The sequence below is a fragment of the Zootermopsis nevadensis genome, unplaced genomic scaffold, assembly GCF_977971745.1.
Source record: "Zootermopsis nevadensis isolate Lab colony 2312 unplaced genomic scaffold, Znev_1.0 Znev_ptg000003l, whole genome shotgun sequence".
Taxonomy (NCBI): domain Eukaryota; kingdom Metazoa; phylum Arthropoda; class Insecta; order Blattodea; family Termopsidae; genus Zootermopsis; species Zootermopsis nevadensis.
The window spans coordinates 2,413,619-2,437,808 of NW_028259135.1; the positions used below are offsets into that span (position 1 = coordinate 2,413,619).

Genomic DNA, 24,190 nt, shown 5'->3' on the forward strand with positions numbered 1-24,190 from the left:
ACTGAGTGATACCAGGGTATGGACATTTTTTGTCAATTTTATTTTGTTTTATATTTTTAAAATTATATTACATATACTGTCAGTTCATATGGTCACATTTAATTATTAGTTTCAGAATGTAAATATTTTTATACTTTTTAGCTTTCTTGCTCTCAATTCATGATTGTATTTGGGGTATTTCAGTCTGATCTTAAATGTTTTAAATTGAAATGTGATCCATTGGCAGTGTTTGCATATCACTTTTCTGTTATATTGAAGAAGATAACTAACTAGACACAATAATAAGAATCTTAAATGTAACATCCTGTAGCTAGATGCTTTATTACTTTGCATACTGTGGAGTTAGTTAACTTTGTTTTTATTGCCTGGTTATAAAGGTGGTATAATTGCCTGGTGTGTTCTTACAGCAGCTTTTTTGTTATTAACTGTTTAATAATTATTCACATACTTGCCTTGACTGGTATGTACACACATATTTTCTGTAAAATTCTGCAACCTTTATTTGATAAAAATAATTGGGTAATGTCTTCTCTTTGGATATTCAATTTGCACATTTCTGTGGCATAATCAGTACTTACATCTTCACCTAAAGTCGAGTAATAACATAAGTATCTTTTGGATTTTCTGGTTGTGAATAAATGGAACATTGTTGGTCATCTGTGAGGTAGTCATTGTGTTGTGAAAGAAGTGTAAAAACCTTACTACAGGAAAGTTTTGATATACATTTTATTAGAAATATTATCTTAACATACTTTAGTTTGGTCCTGAGTTGATAACATGATAACATGACTAAATTTTATATGGCTTTCATTATTTTTTATTCACATTTACATTTTTATTTTTGTTTGTGATGTTACTTCGGTGTTATGGGCTTATTTTCAATACTTTATAAAAATTAGCAGTCTTCATCTTTGGGACAAAGTGACACAAGGAACTATATTCAAGGAATATTCTGCAAGTAGACCATTTACAAGGCCACTACCGAACTTTTGGGGGAAAGTGTGTTAACATGGTGTGATTCAGACAGTTAGAACCAAAAGGCTAGAAACAAATATGAAAATCTTTTTAATGGCCCCTATAGCAGAGTGAAGTGTCAGAACAGGGTTCTCTGTCTTTTTAATTCCATGACTGATAAAATATCAGTGGCTCTTGACTGGACTAATATTCTGTTAATCTCACATTGCACACTACAAAGATTTTTTTTACAAACCATTAAATATTGCAGAAGTTACAGAGAAAAGTACGATTTTCAACACAAACAGGAAAGGAAATAAACAGTTAAAAATAATTGTCAGTTATGTAATAGTAATTTTGCTAGTTTTCAGAAAGTTTGCCCCAAGAGATTGAAACGGCTAATTTCTCAAAATTTTTACACACTTCCTAATCACAGTATGGTGCCATCACCAAAACATGAAAGTGCAAAAAATGAAATACTTTTATTTAAATTATTAAATTATAAAAATTCACTCACGGGAAATTTTATTGCAACAGGTTAGTAAATAAGAATATTAGCACCTTCTGCAGATTATATTAAGATTGTTCTAAGTGCCATGCCTTATTGCACATTGCATAATAAAGCTCTCTACAAATCATATGTGTTGTCTCATAAATATAAATATTATGCCATTCAATTTAACTTTGTCATTCTTCTTCTTCATTTCCTAGTGTAGGGTATGAAACTTGATCTCACATTCTCATAGAATACAGACTGCAGATATTTAAAAGCAGCTTGGAGAGAATATTTGGACATGTGAGAGATTAAGTTACAAGAGGGAGGAAATCTAATGAAAAGACATAAATCAGATATGTATCTGAAGATAGCTATCTTCTGGGTTATAGTATCATTGGGTATGTGACTTGTATTGGAAAACAGTAAATGCATTCGGAATTTAGGGCGGGAAGTATCTTGTAAAATAGCCATTTCAAACATTGAGAAGGTGGTTAGAAGGTAACATTAAGTTATATCTTAAAGATGTGTGAATACAATTGGATTTATGTCTTGCATTGACTTTGGGTTTTTCTGCTGGTAAGTGCCTTATTTTGTTACACACATGTGTGGCTGTTTGCAACACATGTCTTATTTTGAAAAATATGTGTGCCTGATTGTAACATGTGCCTTATTTTGACATGTTTTGAATGTGCTTGTAACAAAGTAACATTTCTTGTAGAAGTAACTTTTTCTCTATTTCTGTTATGTAATGCTTTGTAACATTAATAAAAGTATATGAAGCTTTCTCCCTGTCTTTTTTAATTAATCTCCTTTAATTTTCCATCCTCCTCCATGGTTTGTGGTAGTTATGCTGCACAGCAGAGCATGAGATTGGAACACTTGCACTGTAGTGGATGGTGTCTTTTTCTTTAAGGGTATATTGGATTCATTCATGGAGCAGTCAATTACAAAATGTTATATGCACTTCAGTTTTGATTGTTTATTTTCATTGTTGACATCCTTAACTTAATACATGATACATATACACTTTTACATATATATATATACACATATAATATAGTTAGGTTTTATTAAATAAAATATGAGATAGATAGGACATGTAACTTGCATTTGTAAAACAAGAAGTTTGGAAAAAAAATGCAATTTTAAGACCTCCAGGATAGAGAGTATATGGAACATTTTATGTATGTGGGAGGATAATACTCAAATGTATTTACATTAGAGAAATAAGTAGTAAAAATATCACTTCCATTGAGCTGGTTCAAGTTGGGGTCCAGTGGTTAAGTGGCAGTGGATATGATTCCCTGTGCAGTGGAGCTAGAACTCTTGGATTTGAGGTTAAGTGGACCCCATAAGGATTTCTCTGTACATAATTTGAGAACTTTAAGAAACGTCTGGCCTCCGCTATGACTTACAGTTTACATTAAACTTCAGGCCCCCCTTTTTTTTGCCACCTTATCATTTGGTATAAATCAAATCCTGTAAGTTTGATTATTGCTCTGAATATGTTAAAATTTATGTAGGATGACAGTGAGATTTACAACAAGGCCACACATTGTCAGAACCCAGAACACCGCAATCCTTAGGATTACACTGTTTTTTAATTCAAGTTGTTTTGAGATAATTTGGCTAAAGACTGAGTGTATAAATATGTGGAGCAGTGCCTGCAAATTGGTGAACTTAACCTAAATATGTGTTTCTAAACTTATTTAAAATGGGGGAACACTGAAGTATTGTTTGAGAAATTGATGTGTATTTAGAAAAGACAGTTGGAAATATTTGCTGAAAGGAGTTTCATTATCACAGTAGGAAAAGTTAACAAACATCATCACAAGCAAATGGGATGACAAAGCCAGGCTGAACAAGATCTCCCTGTGATTACATTACTTTGTGGACTACTGTTTAAAGTGTAAAAACAAATCTGATATCAAAATCCTGCAGCATGCCTAAACCAACTTGATATACAAGGTGAGACACACTGGCTAAGGAATAGTAGATTTGTATCCACAGTAAGTAATCATAAAGGCCAGTATACTATGAAAAACCAAAGAATGCATTTGGAATATGTGTACTCCACTAGGGTTGAATCTCAACAGCTTTGAAAATCTGTAGTGATAATGTGGTCCATAGTAAACCTTGGGGAAGTATTACAGAGAATATCAAAACTTTAGTCAGAAGAGAAGCTAGGTTATTGTGTGTTAAAGCAGCATTAACTATAGTTTGATAAAGTTTTACATGGTTCTTTTTTATACAGTTTGTTCATTACAAGCATGGTAAAGAAGCAGAATTTAATGTTATATGTGATAACTCTAATATAGTGGGAATCTGTGATAACTGAAATAATTCATACATATATATGGATCACTAAATTATATAATTATAAGTTCATAATTCCTTATAATTTTATAGAAATGTTGGTTCTTCAAAGAGGGAATAAATAATAAATTTATCCTAGGGGTTCTTGTTTTCATTTCATCTCAAACATTTCAATAAGGGGTGTTAAATCTCTAAACTCTCTAAATACAGTATTCTTCAGACTCGTGTATTTTACTTGATTATGAATGTGTACATTTTTTATGTCTATGTAGCACGAGCTAACAAGTTTGGGACCAAACGAAATGGGGCTGGTGGGGCCCGGACATCTCTGTACTCCATAGAGTTTAGTCCTCACCATGATGCTGGTCGAGGACTGGGTGATGATAGTGTAGAGTTTGAGGATGATATTGGAACACATGTCCATGCTCCTCAGTTGTCACCTCGTCCTATGACACCTCGTCGTGTCAAGAGACGTAGTGTGATATCGCGTGGATCTACTGGTCGTAGTTCTCTGCCCAATTGTCATGACAAGCGCTCCTGTGTGAGGTAAGGTTACCATTGGTATAGTGAATTTTTATATTTTCTTTGAACTTTTGCATAATACAGAAGTCATATCTGTCCGCATGTTTAGTCTCCAAAACCACTTTATATATATTTTACCTGAAGGTGGTGTCTGTTTATGAAATTTATGAGTTGTCCATCTACAAAAATGTACAGCTCTGATGTTATTGAAGGCAGGGATTGAATACGTGTGAAAAATGACAAATCAGTTTTTCTAGGAGTGCTGTATATATGTTCCTTTCATAATGTGGCACATGTCTTAACATTAGTTCACCTCTTTCCAAATCTAGGCAAAAATTCCCTCTCTTGTTGCATTGCTCATGCAATCCAGGTCTTCAGTGATTCATACTCTTTGGTGTTGCAGGCACATAAATGGAATCCATCCTAATGCCCCTTAACAAGAAGTACAAAGGGTTATCTTCTTTTTTCCATTCTTTCTTGTTTTTCCTCCTTCTCTTCCTTTCTTTCTGTTCTAATAGTTGGTATCATGTCTTAAGGTACAGTAACAATGTGAGATCATCACTGCGAACTTCAGGCCGTCGGTCCAAACTGCAACATCAGAATCCAGTGACTCGCCTCATAGAACAGCAACAGCAGTCTCTTGCTGACTCCTCCACTTCAAATGACTCAACACGTCTCAACCTTTTTGACCCCTCCTCTTCTTCACAAGCAGACCTTTTGTCTAATGCCAGCACCCCACATTGGAAGAAGGCCTCAGGCCACACTAACCCCCTCTATCAGCAAAGCTCTATGCAGTCTCTAGATGATGATGATGTCTACAACAATCGACCATCATCAGCAAGGTCAAGCTACTCAAACTATCATGGCACGAGGCCCATCAGTTGCTATGTTGGACCAGGAGGCACACCTGCATATTACATGGCAGGACAAGCAACAGCTCAGGTTCCCGTCACCAACACACATAGACGCAGTAATCATGCTATTGCGAAAACAAGGCCTACTTCTGGGTTCCTAAACAGTGGTCCTCCAGCTTATCAGGTACAGGGTGTAGTTGATTCAGAAACTGTTATCTGAACAAAACACTATCAAGTTCTTCTGAATAATAAATTTGGTTGAATAGTATTTACCAGAGAACTTTGTACATGACTGATGAATATAATTATCTTTGAATTCAGGGTGATATTCTGATTTCATAATGGGACCACTACATGCTGACCATCTGGTTATAATTCTTGAAGTTGGAGGTGAAAGGGGTGGAAATATGCACATGGAACGTAATTATTCCTCAGGACTTCATTAAAACTATAATGTAGATTAAGTTAACCCTTTCATTGTTATAATGTGCTCTGGTAGTAGCACAATTATCAAACCCCATAATCAGACAGAATCCTGAACCAGTTCCATCCACTTCACATATGTGTAGCAAATTTCCCTAACAGCCATCTTTTTAACCTCTCATATACTTCCCAGTCTTCAAAATGGCTGCTTTCCCATAAAAATTTTGTAAACATTTAATATTTTGTCAGTTCAGCCCATGGTAACCTCGTTGCTTTGAATCCTTGACGATTATTCTTTATCATGTTTTATACTTCATTTGTGTTTACTTTGTCCTACGTTGATTCATTTATGTTCCAGAGTTTTTTGTTATCAAAAATCTTGAAACTTGATGTTCTTTCTTTAAAGTAAGAGACTTTTCACAACTATACAAAGTAACTGATAAAATTATAGTGTACATATCTTAATATTTAGTGTAACTGAAAACAGATGATAATTGTTACTGAGGTGAATAGTAATACAAACATTTGTATAAGAATTCTCAAGATCCAAAGAAAATTAACACATCCTCTGTTACCTGATGTATTAGGCATCTTTCCCTCTTTGTCAGACAGTTTTATTATGAGATGGTGTTAATCATTAAAATAGAGTGATTTAGCTAGTTAGTTATTTTTAATGTTATGAAGGAATGTAAATCACTTAAATACATCATATGTTTTACATAGAATCTCACTTTATTGCAACAAAAATACTGCAGTTCATAGAAGTAACCATTTCATGTGGTGCATATGTGCCTTTGTTTTGGGTAAAATATTGTGTTTTTTTATGAGAAGATCAACAGCTCAGTTCTTTTATTCTATTTTAAAATGTTACTGTATTCAGAAACCATCTAATCGGAAAGAGACAGATTAATGTGATGATGTGGATGATGCTGATGATAAGCCTAAGCATATTTGGGAGCGAGAATCTCATTTAGTAACCACTGATAATCAATAATTGCTTAATTTGAAGGATTGAAACAGTTATAGACTGTTTTGTCATGGACCTTCTGTACCCAGAATTATCATTTTTTTAAATTTTGTAGACCAGTGATTTAATGTCACAAAGTAAGTGTACAATTATTCTCTGTGGTAATTTGGCGAGGCATTGTGCTTCACGTAAAAGGCCTATTAACCAAGCATCTGTTATATCCTACTTCCTACTGTTGTACTTGTTAGAAATAGTTACGTAAATGGCAGCTATAAACACTGCATAAAGCAGTACGCTTGCACAGTTATGTGTATGTGCGTGTTACATTTTAATTGTTAATTGTTTTGAATGTGTTATCACAGAGTACAATTACCATTGACAATATACAGCACCCTGTATTGTATAATTTGGAAGTCTGACATATCACAACAGTCTGAATGACAAAACAGAAATGTATATATTTACTAAATAGCAACTTCACTTATGATTTAGTAAAACCTCATTAATTTGGAAGTGAAGGGACCAAAATATTTGGATTACCTGAATTATTTCCTGCATGGCATAACATAGTTAGATGCTGACTTCTTTATATGGAGATCCAAGGTGAGTTTGTGTTGGGCAATGTGATATTGAAGCAGGTTTTTGTCTGATAATTTGAGATTTCTCCTCCTTTCCCCCCCAATCATTGTACCATATTACAGAGAGACAAGCCCAGACTATCCAGTAATTATCACTGTCTTGGTAGAAAGTTCAGACTTTTTATAAGTTCCAAGGCATCTTCCATTGTTTCTTAAAAAATTGTGAATTTGCTCATTACTGCATGGTGCTGAATTGAAGAGTTCAAAGTTTTATTCTCCTATCCACATGTGAATGTATAAGAATGGAGGACAGTGAGAGAGGGATCATGAATTGTCTTCCTGAGAAACACTGAATGGGTCAAATTAAAACAGGTACAGTTTAAACAGTGTCAAATTTACCTTTGAGAGAGAAAGATGACTAATTACTTATGAAACATTCTAGGATATTTCAGTTTAATATGTTATCCCATCAGGTTTTATGCAGTTTATTCAAACTCTAAATGTCCATCTACTTCAATACTGTGCTGGAATATGATTTGTTAATAATGCCTATTACAGCATAGATCTTAATGATCTAAGTTAAAGTAAAGTTTGTCCCACTATACGCCATGTAGGCGTTTGGGGGGGGAGTGGAGGTATAGCTCCTCTCTTCCTTGACCTCGGCACTAGATGGGGGTGAGTGGTCAGCATCACGCCCCGGCCGGCTTTACCCCCGGGAAAGGACCCCGGTACCCATTGTAGAGGAGGCTGGGTGGGCCCCAGAGCCGGTCTGGACGCAGAGGCTAGAGGAAAAATCCTCTGTCCCCGTCGGGGATCGAACCCCGGTCGTCCAGCCCGTAGCTAGTCACTATACTGACTGAGCTATCCCAGCTCATGATCTAAGTTAACCTAACCCAATATAACAAAGCAAACAGAAGTGAACCAACTAGGAATGAGAACTTGCATGCAGTTGAATCTGTGATTTTCCAAATATGGGCCCGAATTCTACAGAAGATTCCTTTTTGATTAGTGTACATAAGCAAATGATGTACCAGCAGGTCCAGTTTCATTTTGTTTTGTTTGAACTTCAAATTTATTGGACTCAGCCCTACACTACCCTTCATATTAACACCATGAAAAATGTCATTAATTAACAAATTTTTCAGATTAATGAGGTTTGGCTGTAACATCACTACAGTTATTGTAATTATAATCTACCACAGTGTGTTCCATTATATACTAAAACATGCACAAAATGGTAGCTGTTCACGTTGTTTACACAGCCTTTGACCATATTTGCTAATAATTATTGGGTTATTTGAATGTCCATATTCCCTTTCAAAGTACATCCCATCAAACTTTTTCTGTCTTATATTATTATTATCTCTGATTTGTCCATGGAGATACTTATCATTTCTGTTTTGACACCTGTTTTCCAAGACGTGGAAGAATTAATACAGAAACTTATTTACCTGGGTGTACCTTTTCTAAATGCATCTTAATCTTAGTTTCTCAACTGAATGTAAAGTACTGTTGCATTCTGTATCCAATTGTAAAATGACACATATTAAGTTCAATGAAATAGGTCATAAAAGTTGTCCAGGTTAAATAATCTACACCAAGAAATAGTCAAAATGAAGAAAACACGAATTAGTAAAGCAAACAATTTTTGTTATTTTTCAGTATTTTAATAGTATATCTGCTTACAAATAATTTCATGAGAACTGAAAGAAATAATGCTATCAGTATAATACAGACCAGCATTTCTCAGATTATTTTCTGGTTTGTGAAATATCATGTAAGCATCGCTAGTACTCTTGGTTCATAGGCTTGATGGTTGCTACCAACATGAACAATATGTACACTATGTAACAATACAATATGCAACAGTGGACTTAAAGGAAAACTGTTAGGTTTTGTGTCATACTTGATTTGTATATTCTGATAAAAGTTCCTTTTATAACAGCTGTAAAAAATTTAATCAAAATATTAAAACTTAGCACTTATGAACTTGTATTGGTTTGTGAAATTTCAGTAGATAGTGAACATGCAGACAAATTTAGACCTAGGATTCAAGTAGGGATCAGAACTTAAGCAGTAACAATACAAACTATGTAAAATATCCCAACACCATCAGAATGTGTATTTGTGTGCTTTGTATTGTTTAATCCTGTCATTTAGTCTACTAAACTGTTGTGGTTTTAAGAATGCTGTTTCATGAAACTGCCAATGTAAGTGGAATCTAGTACAAGACAATAAGTTATGCTCCTGCTTAATGGTTTTTGTAGGTTGTGCTCATTATGGACGCTTTTATAATTGTTTATTTTCATGGTAGTACTGTACTTGTGCTGCTAAACTGCTGGAATTTGTCAGTTCCTACAATTGAAAATGAAGAAAGAAAAGTGATCATAATAACCAATTGTATCTTTTTATGAAGGAGGTTTAGGAACTCTCAATGCATTAATTTCCATTGGTATAATTTTACAGTAAAAAATAATACAGAGAGAAACATTTTGTTACTTTTCAGTAGAACTGAATTTATTTAAATTCTATAGATCCTTCATAGGCCTAATCCAAGGATGTAGAACATGTCATAGCACAAATACATTACTTATTTTTAATACAAATATAAATTACATATTTATGACTGTAATTTATAGTTAACAGTATTATGGCAAAAATACTTACACAAGAAAGCATAACCACTATACTTATGTGTTTTTATAATAGCTGAGGATTTTTGGTTGAGGTAAATTTTATGTAGTAGGTGTGAGTTAGGAGATACTCTTTTAGTGCTGGCTTAAACTTCTTTATATCATGATTCAGACTTTTTATAGTGGGCGAGATTATTGAAAAGCTTAATTTCAGAACAGTAGACTCCTTTTTGATATTTACTGATGCTAGTGTAGCCACATGAGGGTTATATCTGTATCTTATATTATGGATATCTGAGTTTGTTTGAAATTTTTCTATGTTATTCACTACAGATGAAAATAATGAGAGTAAGAATTCACTGGCTAGTGGAAGAATATTAAATTTCTTCAACAATTCCCGAAATGAGGCTCTACTTTTGGTGCCTGCCATTATTCTAATGAGTTTCTTTTGAATGTAAAATACCAATGTTTGAGTCTCACATTCATGTGTACTTTTTCTTCTTATTTCAAAATTTGGTTACATTTCTTTTTGGCATTTGTGAACCATGAAATGAAATAGAAATTTGCTAGGTGAAATAAGGGGTTTTAAATACCCTATTCTCATAAGATCAATGATAAACTTCCTTACATCTTACATGTATATAATTGTATTATTACAGAACTAAAATACCAAGCATATGTGTAAGGTACAATCAGAATCCTCTTCAGGAGTATTATTTTATATATATGAAAAATTTCAGGTACAAATGGAATAAATTTCCTATCACAGAATCCAGGTTCCTTTTGAAAGGAGACCTAATTTTAGTTTATTTTGTGTCACAAAAATTCTGTCCTTTTTTTTCTACCTGTGTCTATGGCAGTTACTTGGTTTGCAGTTGTCAATATTTTATTTAATCCAAGAGAGCTCTGCATACAAAGAACATGGGTAACATCAGTCTGTGCATATCACATGCATTAGTTCTAAATTGTGTATGCAGTATAAATTTGTCTTCCATTTTGAGCACTGCCAAAGTCATTTTGTTGTGTTCCAGTAAGAAATGTACAATTATGTTTCTTAAGATAATTGTGATGCATTGTATGTGGTATTATACATACAAATAGTAATTAATAATAATAGTAATTTGTGTAAATTGTGACATAGATCTTTTTAAGATGAGTATGTTGTATTGTATGAATGGAATTGCACTTGTCTTTCATTGTAATTGTACTGAAGAGTGTGTGTGAACATGTGAATGGATTTTTTTAGGGATATGTTTAATTTCAAGAGTTCTTCCATGAACTAGCACATGTGTTTTGTGCATATTTATCAACCATTGCTAATGTATCAAGTACTTAGTAACATACAAGTTAGTTCAGAATATTAATCTTAACTCTTTGGTCCACCATTGATGTTCAGTGTACTTCAACACCGTCAGGCCACGTAATTTGAAAATATTTTATACACTATGTTTCAGTGTTAAGCACACCTGAGAAATTTTAATTTCAATTACATTAGGCACTGCAAGGGATTAATCGTTTCACTGTTATAGATGAGACTGTTCAACAAACATACAGAGTGCTATAAAATCAACATTTTGTCTCTAGAATTTCTGCAACAAAAAATTTTATGTTAATGTCTTAGTTACAGATGGAGCTTAATCTTGAATTTTTATTTAGACCAGTTTTCCTATTTGTCACATGTAAATTTAATGTATTATAGATATTTTTTATAAAAAAAAGAATCTTATCATTTACATTTGCTATTATACTGATGTCCAAGTTCTGACTCTTGGCTGAATATTAGCTAACACAGCTAGGATACATCAGTTAGATAAGTGACTACCTATGGATTGGACAATTGGAATTTATTTATTTATTTATGGTTTGTTTATTTATTTATTTATGGTTTATTTAACAATGCTGTCAGTGGGTCAGACTATATATCTAACACTAAATGATTGATTAAACAATAATGAAGTAGAAGGGATATGGAGGGGAACAACTATCCTGGCATTTGTCTGGAGGGACTGAGGGAAAGCATGAAAAACTTCAGCCTGGAGTGCTGATTTCTGGGCCAAGATTTGAACCTTGGGCCTTCTAAATATGAACCAGGAGTATAATCATGTGGCTATAGTTTATGATAAGAATCTGTTTTCCAGAAGGGGTAGTGATTTTTTCTTCATTATTTTTATACTGGCTCTGGGGACCCACATAGCCTTCGACCTAGTGGTTACCAGAGGCTGTTTCAAACATATTAGAGCAGCCATAGCAAGAAGCTAAATTAGTGAACTTCACCTAGAATGTGTTCAGCCTTTATAATAGCGTGGCACTCGCAACACAGGCATGGCTGTACTATTACTGTATTGGCTAACATAGGTCATTGACATTTATCATTTCTAGCAGTGAAAGGGTTAACATGCTGGCTAATGTAGTGTTTAAATTTTATAATATTTAAGTCCTTTTGCAGAAGACCATGTAATTTTCTAGTGGCATCATCAGTTACAAGTACATATGTGTCTCATTTTGAATCATGGCATACATATTTTAATGCTGACAGGACATGATCTGCATCATTGTTCTTCAACAAAAATAATATGATCAGGACTATTCTTTATATATATATATATATGAGGAGAAGTTTCTGTCAGCATATAATCTCATTAGATGAAAACTGTCATGATTCTTTTGATTCCAAACTGTTTTGTTACACCAGGACCCCAGTTAGCATTTGTTTCTTAGTATATTTTTGGTACAAGGAAGACATAATCATCATTAAAATCACAAAAATTTTCAACAATTTCTGCTCCGTGTTGCCATTAAGATGGACAGGAGGACTAGCTAGTGAAATTTAATGATAATTCTGCACTGTCTGTATTTGTGCTAATGTTTGTATTATACATTGACTGTTATTCTTAAATATTGCCTATTATTTTTTCATATTAATTTATGTTAGTACTGTGTTACTATTCTAATTCACTGGGATGACAAGTAACATATATACCCTTTGTTCACTACAGTAAACACAAGGGACATTTGATTTTACTGTATTATAATGCATTAGGCATGTCAGGTGGTTGATAGGAATTCGTTAAGATTTTACTGAATTCTGGAGTGCCAGAATGTGTCTGGTGTTTAAGTTCTTTTAATGGAAAATACAGTAGTACTCACAGTTCAATCTCTTCATCCTTTACCAAACTGGAGTCATGGTGTACATTTTTATCATGTAACAATTTAGTACTGCAAGCATACCAAAGTTATTATTTCAGTTGAAATTAACATTGTGATGGAACAGCAAGGAAGGGACTATCTGTGTATAGAATAATTATCATATGTAAGGAGATATGAATAGTATAATACATTGAATAATCTACTGATGTCTTGCTATTTTATTGCAGTTAACTGTTCAATCCACTACATTATCATTTTTGTACCCCATAACTAAATTTTCAACCAATAGAGAATGGAAAATAATCTGCAGAAGCATGAAATATTCTGGCTTGTTTACAGATTATGTTGAATCGTTGTAGGTAATTAATTAACAAATTATCTCAACACAGTAAAGTTGTTCAGAAACTGATAGTTGCTCAGCCAGTCAAATTTCACACCATTTAAGGACCTCAGTCAATGTCTGAATTGATTTAAAATTTTCAATATTGCCCACAGTGGATGACAGGAATGTAAGAAAAGATTTTAATGGTTTATAACGTTAAAAAATAGCTTAAAACCTGAAGTTTGCAGGTTTCTGTCGATGGCGTGTTATAATCTGTGAAAGTGGTATTTTGGACTTGAAAGGTCTGGGGTCAGCTCAACCAGATGGCCCCTACAGCAAGGGCACCTGTCCATTTTTAACCTGAAAAGTGGAAGATTTAATTTTATTGAAATACAAACGATAGACAAGTCCAGAATACCACGTACAGAATTATAAAGTATCAAATTCCGAACATAAACTTGTGGCCATGTCTATTTACTTTTTATTTTCAATTTGAGATTCAAGGTTCTTGCGCCAGGGAAAAAGTACATTATGGTCGTGTGGACGTGGTAAGGTTTCGTTTTGTTATTCTCTTTGGCATGCATCATGTTATTGCTTCCGATTAAAGACATAAGTAAATGATTGTTTTCTGTTATTAGAGTTGGATTTTCATAGCAATGTGATGATGTTGTCTATTATAACGATAACCATCTCACGGTATAGCTAAGAAAATTCTCTTTCAGCAATTAAGTTAAGGATAATTCGAAGCGTTGTCTTCGGTAGATGAAATTGTTTATTGTGCAATTTTGCCTGGTAGGTACTGGCCGCATGCTTAATAAAATCGAGCATTTCTAGCCAAATGACGAAGTAAGAGTAGTGGAAGGGAATTATTCCATATTTTTGGAGGAAAAACCTCGCTTTGCGGACCTTAATCCGCTAAAGAATGTCAGGTGATGTTCAGCCGAGAAAACGGAAGGACAAAAGGCGGAAAAAAGGTGAGAGGAATATGAATAGTGCAACTAGTACGACTAGTGTTATTCAGAAAATATGGTTAGGAGGGTCTTTCGAATGTCACGTTGACACGCTTTAGGTATGCCGGTTGTGTTAGTTTAGTTGTCCGAATTTGTACGTTATACTGCATAGAACGTTTTCAGGTAATGCATTACAATTAACATTCACATTGTGTGTATTTATTCGAAGTTGGGCGTATTATGTACAGTTGCAAGTTAAGCTTATCAAAAGAAACTTATAATATCATATGAAGAGACTGTAAACAGCATCTTCATCATCAGGTCAAAGAATAAATATTCGTAAGATGCTCTAAGTTGTAATGCCAATTAGTTAAAACCATTAAAAGATAAAAATATATAAAAAAGCGCAAAGAATTTTGTGAACCATGAAGCTTACACACTTTGGGTTATAGGAAATTTAGTGTTACAAACATATCAGCAATTGAGCTATAGATAGACTTATCATTAATCTGGTTTACTCATATATTTTGGAATGTTATGTCATTAACATGGTAATTCAGTTATTTAATGGCATAGTACCAACTATTCTTGTAGCTACAAGTGACATGTTGCGAGATTATTGTGAATGGTGAAGTTGGCCTAATTTTTAGTCATTCTGTACATTTTGGCATAAGCAAAGAACACCTCATGTTCCTATTCATGTCAGTCTGTCATGTCTTTCATTTCAAGAGGTCATGCTGCTCTCAGTTAGTGGCTTTACGAACTACAGTTTCAGTCATATGATAACTCAGGGACATTGATGGATTTTTATGAAATTGATATGAAGATTATGTTATTGGTGCCTAGTCCACAATATCATATCCTTTCTTATCCACTGTTCAAACTAATGTTTAATTTGGCCCTTTAAAGCGCGAGCAGGAATAGCTCAGTCAGTATAGTGACTAGCTACGGGCTGGACGACTGGGGTTCGATCCCAAATGGGGCAGAGGATTTTTCCTCTAGCCTCTGCATCTAGACTGGCTCTGGGGCCCAGTGGGTACTGGGGTCCTTCCTGGGGGTAAAGTGCGGCGGGGGTGTGATGCTGACCACTCATCCCCATCTAATGCTGAGGTCAAGAATGAGTAGCAGCTATAAACAACCCCCCTCCACCCCAAGCATCCTACATGGCATGTAGTGGGACTGCACTGTATTCCATTTGGAGATTACTTGGCATGCTGTTTGCTAGTAGAGGAGTTAGAGGGTATTGTCCTTATATTAGCCAGAAGTAGTCTTCCAATTTCTGTATTACATTCCTTGATGTATGAGGATATTTCAGATTTATAATAATAAACATATTATATTGTTCTGGAATATTTAAGTGACCCTGTTTCCTAAGTGACAAATACTACTATAGGTACAGTAAAGCTTATGTAGGGATGTGAAGTGGCTCAGGATTATGTTTAGCGGTGAGATTCAGTGTTAGGTATATTGAATTTTTTTAATTGTTATCAGACAGTTGAAAAGTTTTGAATTTTATTCATCAATCAAATAGGGTTCTTGCATGCTATGCAACATAGCGTGTATGAGGAGCTGGATAGTTCATTTAATATAGTGACTAGGCTTCAGGTTGGATGACTGGGTTTCAATTCCTGGCAGGGGATAAGAGGTTTGTTGTTTGGCTAATGCATCCACCCACCTTCCTACTCAGTGAGTACCAAGTGCAGATGCGGTATGAAGATGACCATTCACCTCCATCCAGTGCCAAAGTCAAGAATGAGTGGAATTATACCTCAACTTCTTGTACAGTTTCATGATATGGTACTTAATAAACTGTAGGGATAGCTTTGTTGTGTATTAAGCATGTAGAGTGTATAACAGTTTGCACTCATTAATTTATCAGAGAAATGTAAATTAGGGTATTTATCCAACATTGATTGTCAGCAACTTTAAAGTTTTGTATCAATGTTGTGGTCTAATTAGCTTTGTTCTGTCTTGTGACAGGTAATGCATGTTTATTGACAATATAACTAACCAGTTAGCATCAAGCATTGCCACATACTGATTAGCAATCCTGCTTCAGGTTTTAATTGCTGCCAAGAGATCACCAACCTTTCTGACTCACTCCTTCCATGATGATACTTTAAATTAGATCAGTAGTGCTTCTTACCAAATTGTTACTAATTGTTCTAGTATGGTTCTATTGTTTTGTTTTTTGAGGTTGAGACTGACATAGTTGACAGAGTATTTTTAAATGTACTGATAGATAAATCAATTAGTCACATTTCTATACTGTATACCTGACCTTCATTTTAAATTAACGGATAAAATGTGGTTTATGTTAAATGTTTTGTCTCCAGAATACTAGTTCTAACTATTTTACTTGGAGATATTTATAAAATTATGTGAGAATAAACCAGTTTACTTAGCACCAATTGTTATAAGCAGTAGCTTCAGAGTTAGTGCCTTTCAACTTTTGTTAGGCTGATTACAGCAAGAAGAATGAGGTGGACATAACATGTAATTCTCATTGCAGACCTAGAAATGCATTAAAAATTTTAGTGTGAAAACTGCAATGGATAGAACACTGAATTTGAGATCTGGGAATATGGTAAACACAGTTTAAATTAATATGGCAGTGGAAAGGTTAAACTCTTATTTACAATCACAATTCAATTATTTCTTTCCTAGAGGCTTTATGAGGTGGTGATTAATTTTTAGTTAGGTGAGTGGGACTTGGCATAATTTTCAAGCCCTGAACATGTTTATTAATAGAACTGGTCCAGATATCTGGGTCAGACAAATTTTAGTGAAAGTTAGATGAAGTGATAGATAGATAGAGGAAGTATATATATTGAGGCATTGACATGTCGTAGCTGACAAAATCATGTTATAGTAAACCAGGCAGCCTAGCCCTTAATATGTGAGCTATCTTTGTGGAGTAAAAATTGTAGGTATAGTGGGAGGTGGGATGGACTGAATGCTATTAATACTGCTTAGCTGAACCACTGAGCTAAGTTAAATCTACGCACTACTACTTGTCATTAGCTGCTCTTTACTGTTGCCAGATAGGGGGCTATTTAAAGCAGGGAACTGGAAAGGGGAAGTAAATTCTCAGGGTTATCAAAACTGTGGACAAGCAAATATGTAACTGTATTATTCCTTTCCTTAAAATGTTACACTCTGTGACTTGCATAGCCTTATATTTAGAATTTGCAAAACATCTGTAAAGAAAGCACAAAAGTGGGAAAAAATATGCTCCAATGGAGTATACAATTTCAAGTGTCATCTTTGTTATTATGCATACCTATTTGGTTTTTATGGTAATTTATTGCTGATAAAATATATTGTTGCAGAGTCAGAAATTATTTTTCTTTGTATTTTGTTGGATATTCATCATTTAAAATGTTTAGAATAAAAGTTGTATAGCTTATTGAATGAGCTCTGTACTTTATATTATGTACCAGTTATTATATGATAAGCTGTTTTTGAGAAAATTGGTAAAATTTGGCATGTATTATGTACCAAAGTTCCAGTTTAATACTAAATGCTTACCTTATAATTAGGTCTCCCATGTGGTCTCTTTCCATGTAGTTTTGCTACAAAAATTTTATATCAATTTGTTGTTACCTACATGCTTTCTACATGTACTGCCAATTTCACATTTTTGTTTTAAGAACCTTTGCAGTATTAGGCAGAGTTTACAAATTCAGGTACTATTGTAATGTGTTATACGTAAAATTTTAAAGTCTCTTGTGAATGACTGACTTGAACAACCATTTTGTGATATTAAGACACTGAATAAAATCATCTGAGTAAAAGATTTAATAGAGATTGGTATTCTTTGGATGTCATATGGCTGATTGGTGGGACATCAGAATTCCTGGTATCATGTTAGGAGCAACCTTACCTGTTCTGATTTTACATGGTATACACATTTACATAACATTGTTATTGTTGTTTCAGTTTATAGCTTTTCATTAATATATTTTCAGTGGATACATTATTTCCACTAATCCTTTGACATTGGAGCTTGTCAAAATAATCCTTAAGCATTCAGTCTGAACCTCAAAGAAAATGCAGTACCTCTCAATTACACAGATCAACTGATTAATACACTCTGCAGAAATTATCCCTGTTTACATTGAGAATCATACAAAACATAAATACAAAATGCAGATTATTTATTTTAATCTGTCTTATCACAATATTTAAAATTTCTTATAATTAAGATAATAAAATATCATTGATGTTCCATATCGATTGATCGATTTACATTTTGGAACATTTTACACAACATGTTTCAGTTTTTATAAAACCATCATCAGGTGTAAAATATCTACGAACTTAAAACTCAAATATGATTCCATTTGGTGATGTTTTCATTGCTTTTTTTTTTTTTTCATTTTTGGGCGTAGATGTTGTTTTTTCTTAAATTTTATTGGATGTGCATATCGGTCAAAGATGTAGGAGTGATTGTTCCGATATGTCCATATTATCTTAATTATAAGAAATTTTAAATATTGTGATAAGACGGATTAAAATAAATAATTGTTATAATATTCACAATATGACGCAATTACACTATCTTACAAAATGCAGAGTTATTGATTGTTGAAGCAGGTGATAAATATAGTTATCAGTGGGCTTCGAATAGTTGACATCTTGCACCGCCCCGGTTCCAGATCTTAATTCGGAAACCAGAGGTGGGAGGATAATATTAACACGTATAATCGTGATGTATGAACTGACATAGGATCATGCTCAGTGGTAGGATTTTTTTATTTGTGGTGTTAAATATTTGAGTTCTGTTACTATAGATTTTCATAGGCATGTAGGCAATGCTAAAACTGTATTGTTTATTATTTCTCACCATTTTATGAGAAACCAGCATTTGTTCTTTTTACATTGCTTGCTTTTGCAGATGTAAGCAATTTACCAGCGGAGTACAGAGCCCAAAAGATGAGGGTCGTTCTAGGTACAGTACAACCAACCTTAAAAATAACATGACTTAAATGTGTAGCACTGAAATTCAAGACTGTGGATTTGTTTTCTCATGTGTCACTAATATAATTCTAATCAAATGGAAGTTTTTCATGTGTTTATTTAGTTAAGTGCTAGTTGACAAGTGAACATATAAGGAATGTTTATCAGCAACTCTGCCTTGTTATTTGCCTGGGTATAGTGAATCTGAATGTTACAAATTTCTCACCTATCAACAGATGCTATTTATGTTTTGTTTGCACATTTTTTTTTGCAAAGTTTACCATTTCTAGTGAAGAATATGCTGTATAGAAACTTGCTTATGATCCAATAAATGCTGTTTATATTGTTTTTTGCATTTCTTTGCCCTGTGGTTTCATATTAATAGATGCTAAAGGCTTCTAAGTGAAAAATGTGATGTTTATGTACTTCATTACGAGAATTCTCTTATGTTTCAATAGAAGATGTTCTGTTTTATTTGCAAACGTCTTTGCTGTTAGAATTCTAATTTATATATACTGAAATATCATGAGTGAAAAGTCGCCACGTTTATGTGTTTATGCTGGCAATATTTCTGCTCCCTTTATGTAAATTTTTTTTTATAGAAATTCTTTTCATATAAGACCCCTTTACCAGATCTGTGTTAACATAATTATATACTAGGTTAATAATATTTGTATGTACTGATATATTTCTGTGTGTATTCTTTTTCTAATGTTCCTGCTCTTGTACTGTATTGTAGAATGAGTGACTGAAAGTGAATATTGTGAGAAACTAATTATTTACACCACTAGTTGTTTTGTATGGTTGTGAAATGTATTTTACTTGAAAGAAGAACATAAATTGCATGTATCTGAAAATAGAATTCTAAGTAACATACTTGGATATAAGAGAGATATAATAACTAGGGAATGAAAAATTTAATTTGAAAGATTTGAATTGCATTGATATAAAATTAAAATGGACAGAGGTACTGATTTTGAGGAAGTGTGAACTAGACTGAACTAGCTCCAATGGCAGGCTTTATTTTTAGTTGTGTTTAACTTTCAGGTTGTATTTCCACTTAGTTTGGAATGTATTAGTTTGTGAAACAATTATTTGTAATTACTTCATGTGTGAACAGAGGTGTTATTTTATTGATACAGTTAGTGGAGGAATTTAAAAATCACTTATTAGAAATTATATTTAATTAACTCTGTTGAAAAGAGTCCTTCCTGAAAAGGTAGTAGTCACCTGAACTAGAAGGTTCATTACCATATTCACAAAAGCCAACCAATAGACACTATCCTTAGCCATATGAATTCTGAAGATTTCTGTCTTCTGGGTTGTTGCACTGTGTAGTCTGGTCGGTGTTAACCAACGTTTCAGAGGTCATACTGCCTCCATCATCAGAGTATGAAGATTTCTGTCTTTTGGGTTGTTGCGTCGTGTAGTCTGGTCGGTGTTAACCAACGTTTCAGAGGTCATACTGCCTCCATCATCAGGGCGATGAGTATGAAGATTTCTGTCTTCTGGGTTGTTGCGCTGTGTAGTCTGGTCGATGTTTACCAACGTTTCGGAGGTCATACTGCCTCCATCATCAGAGTATGAAGATTTCCGTCTTCTTGGTTGTTGCGCTGTGTAGTCTGGTCGATATTTACCGACGTTTCAGAGGTCATACTGCCTCAGTCATCAGAGCGATGAAGATTTCTGTCTTCTGGGTTGTTGCGCTGTGTAGTCTGGTCGATGTTAACCAACATTTCAGAGGTCATACAGCCTCAGGCGTCAGGCAGTATAACCTCTGAAACGATGGCTAACATCGACCAGACTACACAGCGCAACAACCCAGAAGACAGAAATCTTCATATTCACCGCTGTGAAAACCTCAAATCTTACATATGAATTCTGTTCAGATCTTCCACACTATTTCTTTAAACTATATTTTGACTTATGAAACCTATCTTTTTTTTCTTTTCATTGTACCTCTAGCATTTGCACCAATGAAATAATGTCTCCAATGAGTATGTTAGGTAATTTCCCTTAGTATAATACATGTAAAGTACGGTAAAGTTAAGCTGTTCCTGATACATGCCATGAAGGCACTTGTGGTGAGTAGGGGAGGCATAGCTCCTGCTCATTCTTGATCTCAGCACTAGATGGGGGCAAGTGGTCATGTCATGCCTTGGCTGTGCTATGCCCCTGGGGGAGGGATCTCTGGTAACCATCAGATAGGAGGTTGATGGGCCCCATAGCCAGTCTGGATGCAGAAGCTAGAAGAACATTTTGGTGTATTGCTGACTGGGATTGAAGTGGGATAGACTTCACATTTTTCTATATGATGTCAGGAACCATGTCTAAGATATATATAATGTTTTCTTGGTATGGAACACATCTTCTTTTAACAGATACCCACAAAAAATAAATCCATTAATATCAGGCCTGATTTAACAAGAGGGCCAGATTACTGGTTCATGTCTTCTAAGCTATTGACCCAGGAGCTGTACTGTACCCAATTCCATAATTAAGTTGAATTTTTCAATATAATTTTTTCCTAGTTAAATTTTTACATCCTCTAATTTTATTTTCTGTTTACCACTAATGTAATATGACGTTTAAAAAAAATCCAACCGATTTCTCTGGGTTTTTAATTCATACAACATGTTTAGTATCAGTTGATTTTTATCAATAATATCTTAGTATTTTATATGCAATTTGATTTTCAGAACTTAGTTTCTTCTGGAAGTGCCTGAAATATTTTTCAGGCAGATGGATAACACTTGATGATTGTTGTTGACAGAGCTACATGTTTGTAGCTTAGATGCGTCATGTTTGTGTTGAACTAAGTATGTATTTATTATTCCAGTCTATACACAAACTTAATTTAAAATGTTGTTGTTAAAATTATAGCGCTTTTCATCGTATTACGATGTTACATTTATTCGGCGCTTATTATTAACGACATGTTTCGATGCTGTTATTGCATCATCTTCAGGTTTATTATCGTTTTTTATATCTTTAAAACTATTATATATTTTATTTTAATGCAACCATTTATTGATTTGTTTTGTAGATTTTCTTTTGTAGGTTTTTCAGTCTTCGTAATGTTCTGCATGTCTATGGTCAGATGTTCATTTTCAAATTTGTGATGTGTGGTGTGTCTTACATCTGCTATCGGGTGATGACAATCAATCGTAATACGATGAAAGCGCTATAATTTTAACAACAACATTTTAAATTAAGTTTGTGTATAGACTGGAATAATAAATACATACTTAGAGCTACATGGTTTAAAGCTAATTTCATTGTTACAGAGGATTTAAGTGGAAGTGAAGATGTTGGAAGTAGCACCTTCTCATCAGATGAAACTATACACGTCCATAAAGATACGGGAACGGGTGGGAACATCTGTGCTAAGGTAGTGTTCTTTCTGCTACTTGGTGCACTGGCTGTAATGGTTGGCCTCATTCTGACAGAATATCGGGGCTCTAGTGATGGTAAGTATTGCTTGAGTATATAGAAATAAATATTTCCCTTGTACTTAACTAAACACCACACCATGCAGATTTATGGGGGAGTGAATATATAGCTCTGTGCATTCTTATCTTTGGCATTAGATGGAAGTGAGTAGTTGGCTTCATGTTCCCAGACATTTTTCTCCAGAGGAAAGAATCCCTGCCTCAGTTGTCTTGGCTAATGAAAGGGTAATTTAAATTAAACAGTTAATTTAAAAAATACGTTGTCTGCGTCTCCACTGTTAATGATTTCTGTTATATATTCAGTTATGTGGGATGTTGTAAGGGAGATGGAGCTTGGTTAATTCAGGTCACAGGTGATAACAAAATGTCATTATGAACTCTGTTATATTTCATATATATATTTATTCTTCAAGTCTATACACAAACCATTTTAAATATTGATGTTAAAAATTAAAATTGATATAAATATTCTGCGCTATTCATCGTTTCCTCGATGTTACAGTTTTGCGCTATATATTACAACATGTTTCGATGTCTCAGCATCATCTTCAGGTTTTTATTTTTAAAACTATTCTATATTTTTTAATTTAATTAATATATAAAAAAAAATAGAATAGTTTTAAAAATAAAAACCTGAAGATGATGCTGAGACATCGAAACATGTTGTAATATATAGCGCAAAACTGTAACATCGAGGAAACGATGAATAGCGCAGAATATTTATATCAATTTTAATTTTTAACATCAATATTTAAAATGGTCTGTGTATAGACTTGAAGAATAAATATATATATGAATTGTAAACACAAACATGACGCATCTAAACTATAAACTCTGTTATATTGAATGAGCTATGGTGATTGATCAGAAATATGTACTTGTAATTCAGATTTATTTTATTTTTGATTCACATGTAGCATCACTGCCATTTAGTGTTTAGATTGTGTGAAACTTTAGCTTCATATACCCTCTATGTCCTTTATGACATGGTGCTTAACCGTAGGGGGCCAACTTTATATTTAGCTTGACTTTATTTTATGCTAACAACGGCTTCATGATTTTTAACCCTGAATGAATTGTTTATAGTGGACACACCAGTGGCAGAATCGAGGTGGGCACAGGTGTTTGATGGTTGGGTTGATGAGAGTCCGTTGAAACATGATGAACATGACAAACAATTAGAACAGAGTGGGGAACACAATGATGGTCAGTATGTACAAATTAAATTTCATATATGTATTTAAGAACCGCCACGGTGGTCTAGCGGTCAGAACACTAGCCTTGTAAGCCTGGGGTCCCGGGTTCAATTCCCGGTGGTGCTCAAATTTATAACTTGTGTTGGGCAAGGCCGTGGTCTAGGCATCACGGAGTTTTCCTCCGGGGGCTTCCCTGGTTTCTCCGTGGCATCCCAACGATTACTCCCCTCACACACAGAAGAAGGCAATGGCAAACCACTTCTGATCATCTCTGCCAAGAATGTATATATGTATGAGCAGGTCCCTGACAACCTGAAGAGGTTGGAAGGATCCTGTTCATGATATATGGACCTGTCGTCAGACAGAACACTACAAATAAAAAAAAAATATTTAAGAACCACATTTTACATTTGTCTCA

General features: G+C 34.1%; 2 protein-coding genes across 6 annotated transcripts in view; both read left to right on the top strand.

The window, feature by feature from the left end:
- NKAIN (Sodium/potassium-transporting ATPase subunit beta-1-interacting protein) overlaps positions 1-7,702 on the top strand; it is a 60,958-nt gene extending 53,256 nt beyond the window's left edge. For all 5 annotated transcript variants that reach the window (XM_022073798.2, XM_022073797.2, XM_022073795.2 and 2 more), the window contains exons 6-7: positions 4,039-4,312; positions 4,825-7,702. In XM_022073798.2, coding sequence (XP_021929490.2) covers positions 4,039-4,312; positions 4,825-5,362 — 812 coding nt within the window. In that variant the 3' untranslated portion in view covers positions 5,363-7,702. The remainder of the gene's footprint in view (positions 1-4,038; positions 4,313-4,824) is intronic.
- Positions 7,703-13,988: 6,286 nt separating this feature from the next.
- Positions 13,989-24,190, top strand: part of Asph (Aspartyl beta-hydroxylase) — a 37,033-nt gene continuing 26,831 nt past the window's right edge. Inside the window, exons 1-4 of the mRNA XM_087358704.1 lie at positions 13,989-14,186; positions 19,063-19,116; positions 22,412-22,594; positions 23,663-23,782. Coding sequence (XP_087214830.1) covers positions 14,135-14,186; positions 19,063-19,116; positions 22,412-22,594; positions 23,663-23,782 — 409 coding nt within the window. The 5' untranslated portion in view covers positions 13,989-14,134. The remainder of the gene's footprint in view (positions 14,187-19,062; positions 19,117-22,411; positions 22,595-23,662; positions 23,783-24,190) is intronic.